This window comes from Chanos chanos, chromosome 3 (assembly GCF_902362185.1).
Source record: "Chanos chanos chromosome 3, fChaCha1.1, whole genome shotgun sequence".
NCBI classification, from domain to species: Eukaryota; Metazoa; Chordata; class Actinopteri; order Gonorynchiformes; family Chanidae; genus Chanos; species Chanos chanos.
The window spans coordinates 26,461,068-26,473,310 of NC_044497.1; the positions used below are offsets into that span (position 1 = coordinate 26,461,068).

General features: G+C 43.7%; 1 protein-coding gene across 2 annotated transcripts in view; it reads right to left on the bottom strand.

Moving 5' to 3' along the window:
• Positions 1–381: 381 nt before the first annotated feature.
• fmnl3 (formin-like 3) overlaps positions 382–12,243 on the bottom strand; it is a 35,612-nt gene continuing 23,750 nt past the window's right edge. Inside the window, exons 12-28 of one of the 2 annotated variants that reach the window (XM_030767976.1) lie at positions 11,941–12,090; positions 10,925–11,026; positions 9,939–10,289; positions 9,584–9,602; positions 9,306–9,389; positions 9,061–9,185; positions 8,688–8,890; positions 8,222–8,456; positions 7,684–7,752; positions 7,414–7,494; positions 7,001–7,130; positions 6,588–6,748; positions 6,022–6,123; positions 5,104–5,196; positions 4,441–4,564; positions 3,269–3,404; positions 1,212–1,289 (exon numbers count right to left, since the gene is read on the bottom strand). In XM_030767976.1, coding sequence (XP_030623836.1) covers positions 3,313–3,404; positions 4,441–4,564; positions 5,104–5,196; positions 6,022–6,123; positions 6,588–6,748; positions 7,001–7,130; positions 7,414–7,494; positions 7,684–7,752; positions 8,222–8,456; positions 8,688–8,890; positions 9,061–9,185; positions 9,306–9,389; positions 9,584–9,602; positions 9,939–10,289; positions 10,925–11,026; positions 11,941–12,090 — 2,121 coding nt within the window. In that variant the 3' untranslated portion in view covers positions 1,212–1,289; positions 3,269–3,312. Of the gene's footprint in view, positions 1,290–3,268; positions 3,405–4,440; positions 4,565–5,097; positions 5,197–6,021; positions 6,124–6,587; positions 6,749–7,000; positions 7,131–7,413; positions 7,495–7,683; positions 7,753–8,221; positions 8,457–8,687; positions 8,891–9,060; positions 9,186–9,305; positions 9,390–9,583; positions 9,603–9,895; positions 10,290–10,924; positions 11,027–11,940; positions 12,091–12,243 lie in introns of both variants that reach the window. The other variant, XM_030767977.1, reaches the window with a different exon arrangement.

Sequence of the window (12,243 nt, forward strand, 5' to 3'; positions counted from 1 at the left end):
GACTAAACTGAGCTTTTTGCTTTAAATGTTAATGGCGGTAAACATTCTCGACACAGGTAATTCAGCCGATATGTGGATATTAGTGGTTTTACAATCCAACACTTCATTTCAAGGAATGAACAAAGAAATTACAGAAGGCAGATATCAAGAATCTGCAGACCACAGAGTTAATTACTTTTATGTCCTTAACATTAAAAAAAAAAGTTTAGAAAAAGCAAAGAAGTTCGATTAAAGCAGAGATTAGATTTCATCACGGCTGCATATTCTATTTACAGTATTTTAAGATTCTGTTATGATACAAAAGTAGGTACAAAAAAGAGATCAAAAGAAAAATATATATACCTTAGATACTTAAAAAAATGGCTAAATGTATTAAGCAATAATACTGTCAAAAAAAAGAAGGCACTTTCTTTTAGAAACAAGAAAAGACAAAGACAGAGTTTTGGTTTGACTAGCTTGATCCAAGCAGTTAAAGAACCAGGGGGGTAGAGGGGGAGCTCTTGAGTCTAGATATCTGCAGAGAGGCAAAGACAAAAAAAAAAAACAACAACAACACAGGCAAGTTCTTATTGGGACAGATATCACGATGACAATGTTTTTGTCTTTCGATATCCAGTCCCAGTCTTGCGTCGATTGCACAATATGAGGAAATCCTTGGAAATGAGAGACAATTTCAGGTTGGCAGGCGCTGCAGGGGTTAACTGGGTACCCCTCCCCTTCTGTTAGAGGCAAGTGTCCCTAGAACCTCAGGCACCCAAAAAAAAAACCCAACCGGTTCTATACACTCTCCTTCTCATGGAAATATCTCTTCCTGTTCCAACAGCGTAACACACTGATGCTCGCTGAATTTTCCATGTTTTTGTGAGTGTACGAGAGAAAGAGAGAGAGAGAGAGAGAGAGAGAGAGAGAGAGAGGGAGGGAGAGAGAGAGTCTGAAGAAGGAAAGGGTGGGTAACCCTAATGTCTGTGCTTTTTACGGTTTGTTGAGAGAAAAAAGAGAGAGAGAGCCTCCAGTGCAGTGTCCATACAGGATTTCCATTAATAAATAGCAGAGCCTTTCTCCTCATCTCCCTAAAATGAAAAACATTAGGTGAGTCCAGACTTCCTGTCATTCCGTTGTTCCGAATCGGAGGAAGACGGAACCTCAGAGGCAAGCAGGAGAAGGGGGAAGACCGAGGAGGGGGGTTTGGGAAGGGGTGAGTGTGTGAGGGGGGGTGACAGCGGTTTAGGGTCGTTTCCATCCATTCCGAATCAGTGCATCAGCTCGCAGGAAGGGCTGGCTCCGCAGATCTGTCAGTGGGTAACGGAAACAGTTAAAGTTAGACAAGGGAGCACTCCAGTTATCAAAACCTGACCCCGAGGCATCACACCACATCCAAATTAAACACCAAACTACAACACAAGCTCTGCATAAACACTACATCTCATTCTTTTGATTCTTAATATCTACAAAAATATCCATCACTTGATTTCTGTTCAAGGATCTAAAAGTCAGAAAGTCAGATGCGTGTCTGTGAAAGGTTTGATGCCTGCCAATGGCCTTGCATTTAGAAAATCAACACAGTGTCACAGACAAACAGAAAATCCAACGCAACGGTTTTTGTGGCAAGTTAGAGGAAAAAACATAGTTATAATTTTACAGACATTATAGGATGTAACATCTCTTTAAGAGACAAACAATAATAGCGATCAGCAAGCTCTTGAGAAGCTCCAAAGTTAGCGTTTTATACTCAGATAAGATACAACTCGGTGAAGAATGGGGAAAAAAGTGGTCTATGAAATTATGTCTCTGTGTTCCCCTTTGAATTATGCGGTTATGTGTAAGACAGGCCTTCTGTTCGAGCTTGTTGAACACCAGACAGACGTACATGCTGGACATCACAGTTAGCGTAGCACTGAAGCAGACGTTTACAGACATGCTAGCGAAAAATGACAGAGTGCATACAGCAGTTGGACAAACAAGATGTTCCATGCAACAGTGAGTTCATAGACCAGAAATGATATAGAGTCACTTCTGAACTATTTTTTCCTTTCCAAAAGGATCTGATCTCTCTGTTTACGCACGTACTGGCTTCATGCAGGAAAACCTTGTGGGAAAAGGCTAAATCAATTATTCAGGCTGGAGCCACAGAATTTGTCAAAGTCCTATGGTTATCAGTGTACATATTCTGTTCCATATAGCACTGTAACAGGCAGTAATACATACTTATTCAATAAATCTGTACGATTTTTACAATATACTTTCCTCGACTACACACATATAACTAGCTTGCGAGCACTAACATGCAAAGAAAGACAGACTAGAATCTGCACTTACTGTTGAGTAGTCCTGACTCGTTTAATGCTGATACTACTAGGGTTGGTATAACAGCAAACATTATGCATAACAGAGACTTTCTGAAGTGAAGCATATATATGCCTTAGTCTCTCTCTCTCTCTCCCTACTTTTATTATGTAACACGCTAGCTGAAGCAGCTGACACCACAGCCAAGGCAGACAGGAGCGTAACGTAGCCAACCTCCGCACTGCCTTCCTTACCCTTGGTTTAGTAACAGCCCATATTTACTCAGACCAATCCTCTGCTCTGTTGGAAAGGTATAAGAAACAGTTCAGGTGGAAAGAAATGTGACTGACATGTTTAAGAATGACAAACCCAGTGTATCGCAATAAGGACCAATAATAAAGCCAAACCTCTGAGATAAGTATGGGATATTTAGAATAGAGACACACTTTCAGCAAAAAAAAAAAAAAAAAGATATTTTCCATATTCTCTGTTCTGCCACTCTGACGAATGGAACTGGCGTTTGGAAACATTGTCTATTTATGGAAGTGAAGCTTGGAAAAATCCTCTATTTATGGACTGGTATTTTACCAATTCCATGTATGATGCCCAGCTCCACTGGAGAATTTACGGAATTTTGGATTTCGGCTGTGGAAAATCCAGTTGTATGCTCACTCATAGTTCCTGTAGGAGCTCTTCATTAAAATGCATACACTAAATACAAACATAACTACCAAATATAATTTGAGAGTGGGGATTGCCAATCATTCCCAAAGCAGAGGTTTGACTAGTCTGGCCCTTATTTGATAGCACCCCACACAAATAAAACAGGAAATCCCCATTCTTTCATATAAAAAAACGGGTTAGTGAGATGATGTGATGGTGGTGATGGAAGTTTTTCAAGGTCATGTGAAGGTCACGTGGAGGTCATGCGAGGGCTTTGGTTCATGCGGGGGAGGGGGGGATAACCGAAGAGAATATAGACAACCTTAGCATTAGGGGTGTTTTGGGGGGGGAGTTGGGTTGGGGGGGCTAGCAGTTGGACTCGTCGTACAGGTTGGTGTCACAGAAGAAGCGCGAGCCTCGCTTGGCCGTACGTGCTGTGAAGGGCACGCTCTTCAACACTGAGAGGAGGGGAAGGGGAACAGTCAGAGAGACAACACATCATGTCTGACACTGTGACAGTACATGTCCTTTGAGGGGAAAGCAAGACCTGTAAACAATACATATACCATTAGCCTAGAACATGGAGAGCTTTTTACTTTGGAAGTTTATCTCAGCTGTCCTTCTTAACACCAGTCCTATGCAACTCAGTAGACAACAGATTTTGATGTTTTGGCTCAGCGCGAACACATCTGATTCAACCAATCTATTAACAACAAAGTTTGTGTTTGGCTGAGAAAGCTGTGTTAGCATGTAGCTAACACAAAAAAGGTACTGTCTAATCTTCTGCCTGAGGGACTGGACTCCAGAATTACTGCAAGTGGACTATCAGCTAACAGCAGCCAATAACTCACCCCACTCCTTATCAGCACACTGGCACTGAGAAACTGAAAAAATTAAAAAAAAGGGTCATTTCTGTGGATTTAGTGGCTGCTGTTTTCAGATGGTACTTTACAGGTGGATAAAGGAGACAGTGTTCATCCAGTGTTAACCCTTTACCCTTAATGTGTTAACCAAAATCTCCCAGCCCTCTATGACATTGGAACAGGCCTTAATTTCCCATTCAGAGCCCAGTTAAGACACGCCATTAGAGCCATTCAAGAGAGAAACACACAGGGTCACAAGCTGCACTGTATGGGAGTATTATGTGTTTAGATGTATTGAAACACATACATTAATGCTGATTAATGAAGCCTCCCTGCATAATGAAGAGATAGGAAGAGCTGGTTACCAGTTCTATTACGACCCTGAGGTTAAATCTGTCAATACTGCTTCTCTATGACCTCATAATGCAGATTCCCCTGAGTTTGTGACACCAGATCATTGGCTGATTCGGAGGTGAAACGTGTCATAATTCTAAGCACTGTGGTGTTCTGAGCACGTAGCACAGTGTGCACTGCTGTTGGCTGGAGCAGTCAACCACCACAGTGATTCTGGCCCCTGCGCTGTAACCGTGGCAACGGAGATGGAGGCCTGCAGGGGTTCCGGTCAGCCCACCTGTGATGATGTCTTCGATGGTGCCGTCCTTGCCCTCATAAACGGGCCGGTGATCTTTGGCTTGGCGTCTGCGCAGCTCTGCAATCAGCTCCTGCTGCTGCTGCCTCTTTTTCTGTGCCTGCACCTGCACGGCATGCACACACACGTACAAACACACACACACACACACACACACATTCACCATCCCATTTTGCTGATCTGCATGTATACCTAGTTGCCAAGCCTAATAACTGCCAAACTAAGTGGTTTTATTGCTCATCTTAAAGTGCACTAATTACAGTCAAACATACTGATTAAGATGAGTTAAGTGTAATCTTTTGAAGGCTGTAATGAATATTGTGGCTTAAAAAAGAACAACAGAATAGCAATTAGCCTTGAGGGAACAAGCTCTGAATTAGCTTTTCAGCATGTAGGTACAGTTTAGTTGGGTCATTTTCATTTCAGTTCAGTCATTTTAACTTTTAACTTACTGAAAAAAATCCAGCAGTTCAATGGGCTTTAATTTTCACGTGCCATTTTTCATGGTTTTTGCATTATCATTAGTTTTGATGAACTGGTCCATATACAGTATTGACGACCCATCGTGTTTAGTCTTAAGGTCTCCTATAATATTTTTTTTTAGGGTTTTTTCGTGCTTTTGACTGAATGTGAAGGAGCTGGTACCTTGGGGTCCTGCTGCTTAGCTTCTTGTGCAAGTAGTTTCTCCCGCATGATTTCCTCTTGTCTTTTCCTCTGTTCATTCTCTTCCACTGCCTCCTGCAGAGATACACACACACACACACACACACACACACACACAGCTTTAATCACAAGAGGGCATTAACAACCCTGACACAACACCTTCCACATCAGCGGTCAGGGAACTCTGCACTTTTCTGAGGAAAAGAAGAAAATTACAATGACAGGGATCTAAGTCATTTGAACTGGATTTGAACGCGCACACACACACGCACGCACACACACACACACACACACGCGCGCGCGCACACACACACACGCGCACACACACACACACGCGCACACACACACACACACACACACACACAGATTTCCTCAGTCAGATTCATAAATCCAGTTTGAGAACAATCTGAGGAAGAGAGCTGTAGGTGGGGCGGGCTGGGGAGCAGGGGGAGAGGTCAGAGGGGTGGAGGCAAGGTCCACTCTTAACTGACCAGCTGCTCCTGCACAGTGCCCCAGCTGCTCCTTCCTGTTATTGGAACACAGACTGACTCTCTACACCTTCTGCTCCTCCTCCTTCTGCAGTTCAGAGAGGAGGACCTTCTCCAAGGGCTAAGAGCAGCCACAAACACACAGACACAGAGACACAGAGACGCACACTAACACACACACACTTACACCCTGCAGTGCAGATGTCCTCATAAACACAGGGGTCTGTACTGAGTAGTTTTGAGGTAAGACCAATGGAAATTATGTATCACGCATAGTTCACATTCCTGGAACTGTTTCTATTCCTATTTTTAAGTCGTCGACAACAAAAAAACAAATTATTTCATTCTTTGTGTGCTCAGGTGATTAGGGTGACTTACTGTTTGGAGTCATTTTCATGGTGTGTGTAGTTACCTTGTAGGATTTGATGAAGCGCACAAAAACAGGGAAGAACACGGATGGGGGTGTGGTCTTCGGACTCTCGCCAAAATAAAGCACCACATTGTTAAAGGCCTCCTGAAAAGAGAGGAGTTAACGTGTTAGTACAGGAACAGGGTGAATTTCACTGCAAATATAGGTCTGTCGCGACAATAAAACCATGTTAAGTGGAATACGAAATGAATAGTCTGTTGTTATATTGAACTGTGTTGTGAAAAACAAAAATCTTTCACAGTCCACAGACACCAGTCTCAAAAGTGTTTGGGCCCAGTGTCAGTTTGAGTGAGATCTATATGACTGTGTGTGTCTCCTGTCACTGAGGTATTGTGAACTGGTGAAGAGTGTCTTTGTCTGTGTGAATTGTGTTGTGGAGTACAATGGCTTTGTATGTATGCATGGTGTAATAGTGAAGAGTGACCCGGTGTCATGACATCTGATTGGTTCTGCTGTGAATGTCATCTGTGTGTGTATTGTAATGTATTGTTGTGATGGTCTGTGTCTGTGTATGAGCATTGTGGGCGCGTTGCGTGCGGTCACAGCACCTCTGCGGTCTTGGCGTCTTTCTGCAGTTTGTCCAGCTGTGTGTCGCTGGTCTGCAGGAAACCCTTCAGCACAGCGTGGTCATGGAGACTGCACTCTCTCTTAATCAAATCCATGCCTTTCCCCAATTCCCGAACATCCAACAGAACGTTCTCCAGAGACACTGCACATGTGCACACACGCACGCACGCGCGCGCACACACACACACACACACACACACAGGGTACAAAAATGAGATCACATACATTCACATGTACTCCTATGTCCATATATAAGCATGAATATTTACACTCCAGCATATTCACATACTCAAATCATACTCATGCAGTGTAAAAAGATCTCTCCAGTGGGAGATAATCACTAGCTGGCAGTGTATTGTTCTTCAGTGAAGCCTGGTTGTATGAGGGCGCTTACCTGCAGCAGCTTTGTCTACAAAGTGCAACTCATTATAGAAGTTAGCAAGCTCAGGGTACTTCTCCTTCACTATGAGAGCTATGTAGTGAAGCAATGTCATCTTCCTGTCCGTGGACTTAGTGTCCAACAGCTGAGAAAGAACAAAATATGTCACAACAGCGTTATTCCACTTCATAGGCGTTTAAGAAGTCCATCACAACGACCGTGAAAAGCTAGAACCGCATGTTACAAATCTGCTATGACATAATTACGTGCCATGGCACGCATTACACTGATTTACTGCTCTTAAGATAAACAATAAAAGCAGTTAATGGTAATATTTATGCATGTCGTAACAGAGTTCTATTGATCTTATGAAGGTGTGACTCTATGATAATCCTCTTTAAGCGGTTTGGTTCTGGGAGTTCTCTTACCAGATCCAGGCTCTGCAGTTTAAAGCCATACACAGATCCTCTCTTACTGCTGTTCATGTAGTTTCCCAATGCAAGAATGATCTGAACACACAGACGGAGAGAGAGAGGGAGAGAGGGAGAGAGAGAGAGAGAGAGAGAGAGAGAGAGAGAGAACAGATACAGTGGCGTTAAATTAGCATCCAGCTGTCATTCAGTAAAAAAAAAAAAAAAAACTAAAACAGAGATTCTCTGATCACTGATAAAGCAGGTAGAGATAAGAAAGGAGTTTACCTCAAGCATTCTTTTTAACTTGGGAGACGTCTTCACTGATGCAGATGCCGCAATAATTGCGTTGAGTTGCTGTAAAATAAAAAAAAAATTAATAATAAATTACTAAATCACAACCTGCTCATTACTTCATACATTAACTGAATGATACATAAGGTGACAGTCCTAACCACAGCATGTAAAAATTAGACCTGGTAATCAAGCCTATCTTACTCAGTAGTCAGCACAGAGACACACATGATCTTCCTCACAACTCAGAGATGGTCACACACTGACTGGCTGCTGACTGGCTCACAAGGGTCAACCTGCTGACATTCTGACAACTGACTGGCTCACCAGGGTCAACATGTTGACATTCTGACAACTGACTGGCTCACCAGGTTCAACATGTTGACATTCTGACAACTGACTGGCTCACCAGGGTCAACATGTTGACATTCTGACAACTGACTGGCTCACCAGGGTCAACATGTTGACATTCTGACAACTGACTGGCTCACCGGGGTCAACATGTTGACATTCTGACAACTGATTGGCTCACCGGGGTCAACATGCTGACGTTTTCGCTGAAGTTACCAACGAAGGTGATGATGTTCATTCTCTGAGTGAGCCGTTCGATCTTGCTGAAGTACAGCATGAAGCGATCCTCCTCAGCCAGCTGCTCCACAGGCCTGCGCTCCTTCTCGTACTGTTTCAGAGCCTTGCTCTCTGCTTCAGTGGGCAGGAAACGCATCAGGCACTCCACAAAGTCCACCGGCAGCGCCTTCAAGTCAAACCTGATCAAAACACAGCAGATGTCAGGAATTGGGTCGGTCTGATTTGAGGAGGTAGAATGAGTTGAATTTTGTTGACTTTGAAAAATCAACCAAAGAACCTCAGTCTCTCATAGTATTTCATTCACTGAACATTAGAGCAGAGCTCTGCTTGCTCCCAAATGGCCTGGTATTACCATAAACTGGTATTCCATATTGTGAAGAAGCGTGTGAGTGTGTGAGGATTGTCCTTACGTCTGAATGGCTTTGCAGATCTCCTCTGTGCTCTTGTTGGCCTTGCGCAAGGTGATGGCCAAGTTCTTGGAGCGGTTGGCATCCAGGAGAGTGACTTTGTTCATGGCCTTTTGTGAGACTTTGTTTTTAGTGGAAGACAGGTCCACCACTGGGCCCTGAGCTTTGGTCTTAAACAGATCCTCAAACTTCTCCAGATCCAGTTCCTACAGGTAACCAGTAAACACACATTCATACAAATAACACCAAAGAGCTTCTACTTGTACTTATGAAGACACTGCATGATTATATTTTGTGAGTTCTCTACTCAATGCAAATGACCACTGCAATTTCTGCTTGGATTAGACACGGTGATGAGTGACGAACTTCAATGCACCTCAAGCACGCGTTCATCGTCGATCTCGTTGAATACGGTGCCGTTAATCTGATTGGGTTTCAGAGCCGTCCAGTTGAACACCGGCAAACGGAACTTGGTCTTTATTGGCTTCTTAATGCGGATAGCTAAAGAACCATTAGAATTAGAGAGACAGACAGCATATGCCAAGTTCAGCCTTTAGCATAGAGTCCCTACAACACATATTATTGTTACACACACACATTTTACCCTAAGTCAGTTCTCACCTGACAGTCCCACACTGAGAACCACAGATGGAGATGGTCCAGGTAAAGGTGGAGCCGCAGGTGGAGGTGGTGGGACAGGAACGCCTGTGAAGCAGACGACAGCCAATGACTCAAGCATGAGAAATGACGTTAATTAGAGGTAGGAACTAAGTGCATTAACATATAGACAGGAACAATATCAGCTATTGTTGGGCACAGATGATCATTAATAAGTCCAACACAAGCCAGCTGTTTCCTCCATAGTGTGGGACTCAGTCCCTTAGCTGGAGTCTCTTGGCTCTGCAGAGCTGAAGGAAACTCCCTTTGCTTTTCCTTTTCCTGTGAAAACTAGTACAACCCTTTCAGAATAGAAAGTGCTGTTTCAAGAAGCTCTGGGACGTCTGATGAGCAAGAAACATCTTGATGAGATTTTGAATAAATCTTTTTTGAATAAATTTAATAAATCTTTGAATAAATCAAACATAAAAGCAGATTAAGGGATTGATTTCAATGCTTGACACGTATTACAGTTTGACATCTATCTAGTGGGAGTAGTAGCAATGAAACAGCCGAGACTCCGAGCCATGCCGTCCTCATTTGAACCTCAATGCTGTTTGAAGATTCAGGATCTCTGGCTTCATCATTACCTGAAGCAGGCGGCAGGGGTGGAGGAGGTGGAGGTGGAGGAGGTGGGGGAGGAGGTTCTGGGTCTTCGACCATGGCAGAGGAGCTGCCTTCAAGACCTCCAGCTCCTGCTGAACCCAAAATGAACTGACCCAGCTCTCCCAGGGGTATCCCAGCCCCTCCACCACCACCACTGCCACCTCCACCCAGGGCCTCGATGGAGATGTCTCCGTCAGGCTGCTTGCGCACACGGATGGTGCCCTGCTGTTCCAGCTCCAGCAGGCGTTTCTCGATGATGCTGTGCTTCTGGAAGGCAGCATCCTTCTCCTGGATCATCCGCCGCAGCGTGTGAACCTGGGAACTTGTTGATTCATACGTCTCCTATTGGACAATGGCGGGGAGAAGAGGAGTGAGGGGAGAACAGTGAGGTAGTGCAGAGTGAACCAGACTTTGATGTTGAGATATACATCTGACAGTGGTGGATGCCTGTTATTAACTGTAATAAGACAGCAATCTGATACCTCTAAAGTATTCAGTCACCAATGTTTCCAACCAATTAGTTTAAGATCAGTTAAACAATGCCATTAAACCCAGTGCTGGAAGCACTAATGAGTCTCAGAAAACACCAGAATAACGTCACTGCTTTTAAATCTGAACAAATTAAGTAAAGAGAAATCTTAGTCATTCTTATAGACCCAAACGAACATGTGTTAAAATCCTGACTGATAACATCTTAAATTACAGAGCCATATGATTGTAAACAAGACGTCCGACATGACATGATGAGTCAGCTTTGCCAAGTAGTGACTTCCATTATAAAACATCTTCACAAAGATCTTGTCCTAAACACATGGTCCTACTGTACGATACATACTGCCCATTAAAGGCCATTTGAGTGCGTAACAACACAGAGTTTGACTGATCTGATTACACTGATAATATATGATGCTGACAGTATAAAGACTTTTGACATGATGACATAAACAAGCAGGCGGGATGATTGACAGGTGACCTACCCTGATGGCACTGAGTTCCTTATCTTTATGTAGGAGCTGTTTCTCCAGCTCTGCCACTTTCATCATCGTCTCATTCTCCACATCCAGAAGCTTCTCCGTCACCTAAGCCATGCAGGGGAGGAACGAGAAAGTGAAAGAGTCAGAGGAGAGACTGAGGATAGGACGAGAGGCACTGGGAGGGAGGAGGGGGAAATCCAATTATTGATCTTGCAGTCTAAGTAACTATCCCGCATCTACTCTTCTCTTCCCTCTTTTCTTGCTCTTCTCTCTTTCTTTCCCTCCCTATCTGATTTTCACTTCTCTCTCTCTCTCTCTCTCTCTCTCTCTCACACACACACACACACACACACACTAGCATTAATAAGGGATGAGATTCAGCTGGTGGTATGACACAGCAGTAATGGGTGTGTCAGCAGTTTCACTTTTGGATGTGAAGATTCTGACACACTGCAGGGAATATTTGGGGAATTCTTTTCACTTATCCTCCCCCATAATGCCTGACAGTCTGAGATCACACAGGTTGTTTGGGGATATTCTCTCAGCGAATGGGAGCAACAGGCCCGTGACCTTTGCTACGACAATACGCCGTAGCTCTGAAGGCCAGCCCACAACTCAGACTGTCCCCACATTAACAATCTGAGGAATTGTTTTCATTTACTGGCATTTACAGCCCTCTGAAACAAAGTCTGACTCAGATTCTTAAACACACACACACACGCACACAGACACACATGCACACACTCGCCACACGTGTGAGTAGGGTAACAATACACAAGGCGAAGGAGAGGAAAGCCTGAACTAAAAACATGACCTATTTGAAAAGCAGAGTTGATTGCACTGGGCAGATAAGAGTACACTGTGCGTGTGCTACAGTGCAACGCTAGCCAGGAAATCTTGCCAGTACAAGTTTATCACAAAATAACTGTCATAATCTGAGAGGGGACATGGGGTAGCAAGACAAACGACATACTTCCTGTGACTACTGTTATAAATTCAGGTTGTTACTGAGCTCTTACATGAGACAGGTGCTCCTCCAGCTCCTCCACTTTCTCCAGAGCCACGTTTTTGGTCTCTGCGTCCTCCAGAAGTCCGCCAACATCAAACACGTTGTCCAGGTAAGCCTGGATCTGGACAGACAGCTTATCGCTCTCTGTGTGCTTGGATTTCTGTTAGGAGAAAAGACAAGAGGTCAATTTGGACTTCTCTCTCACTCTGATTCTTTTCACTGTGGCTCATCATTTAAAATATTTTTAAAAATCTTTTTTCTTGTTTTTTATGTATAAAAAAGAAATGAATCAGAAAACAATGAGTTTTCCTGA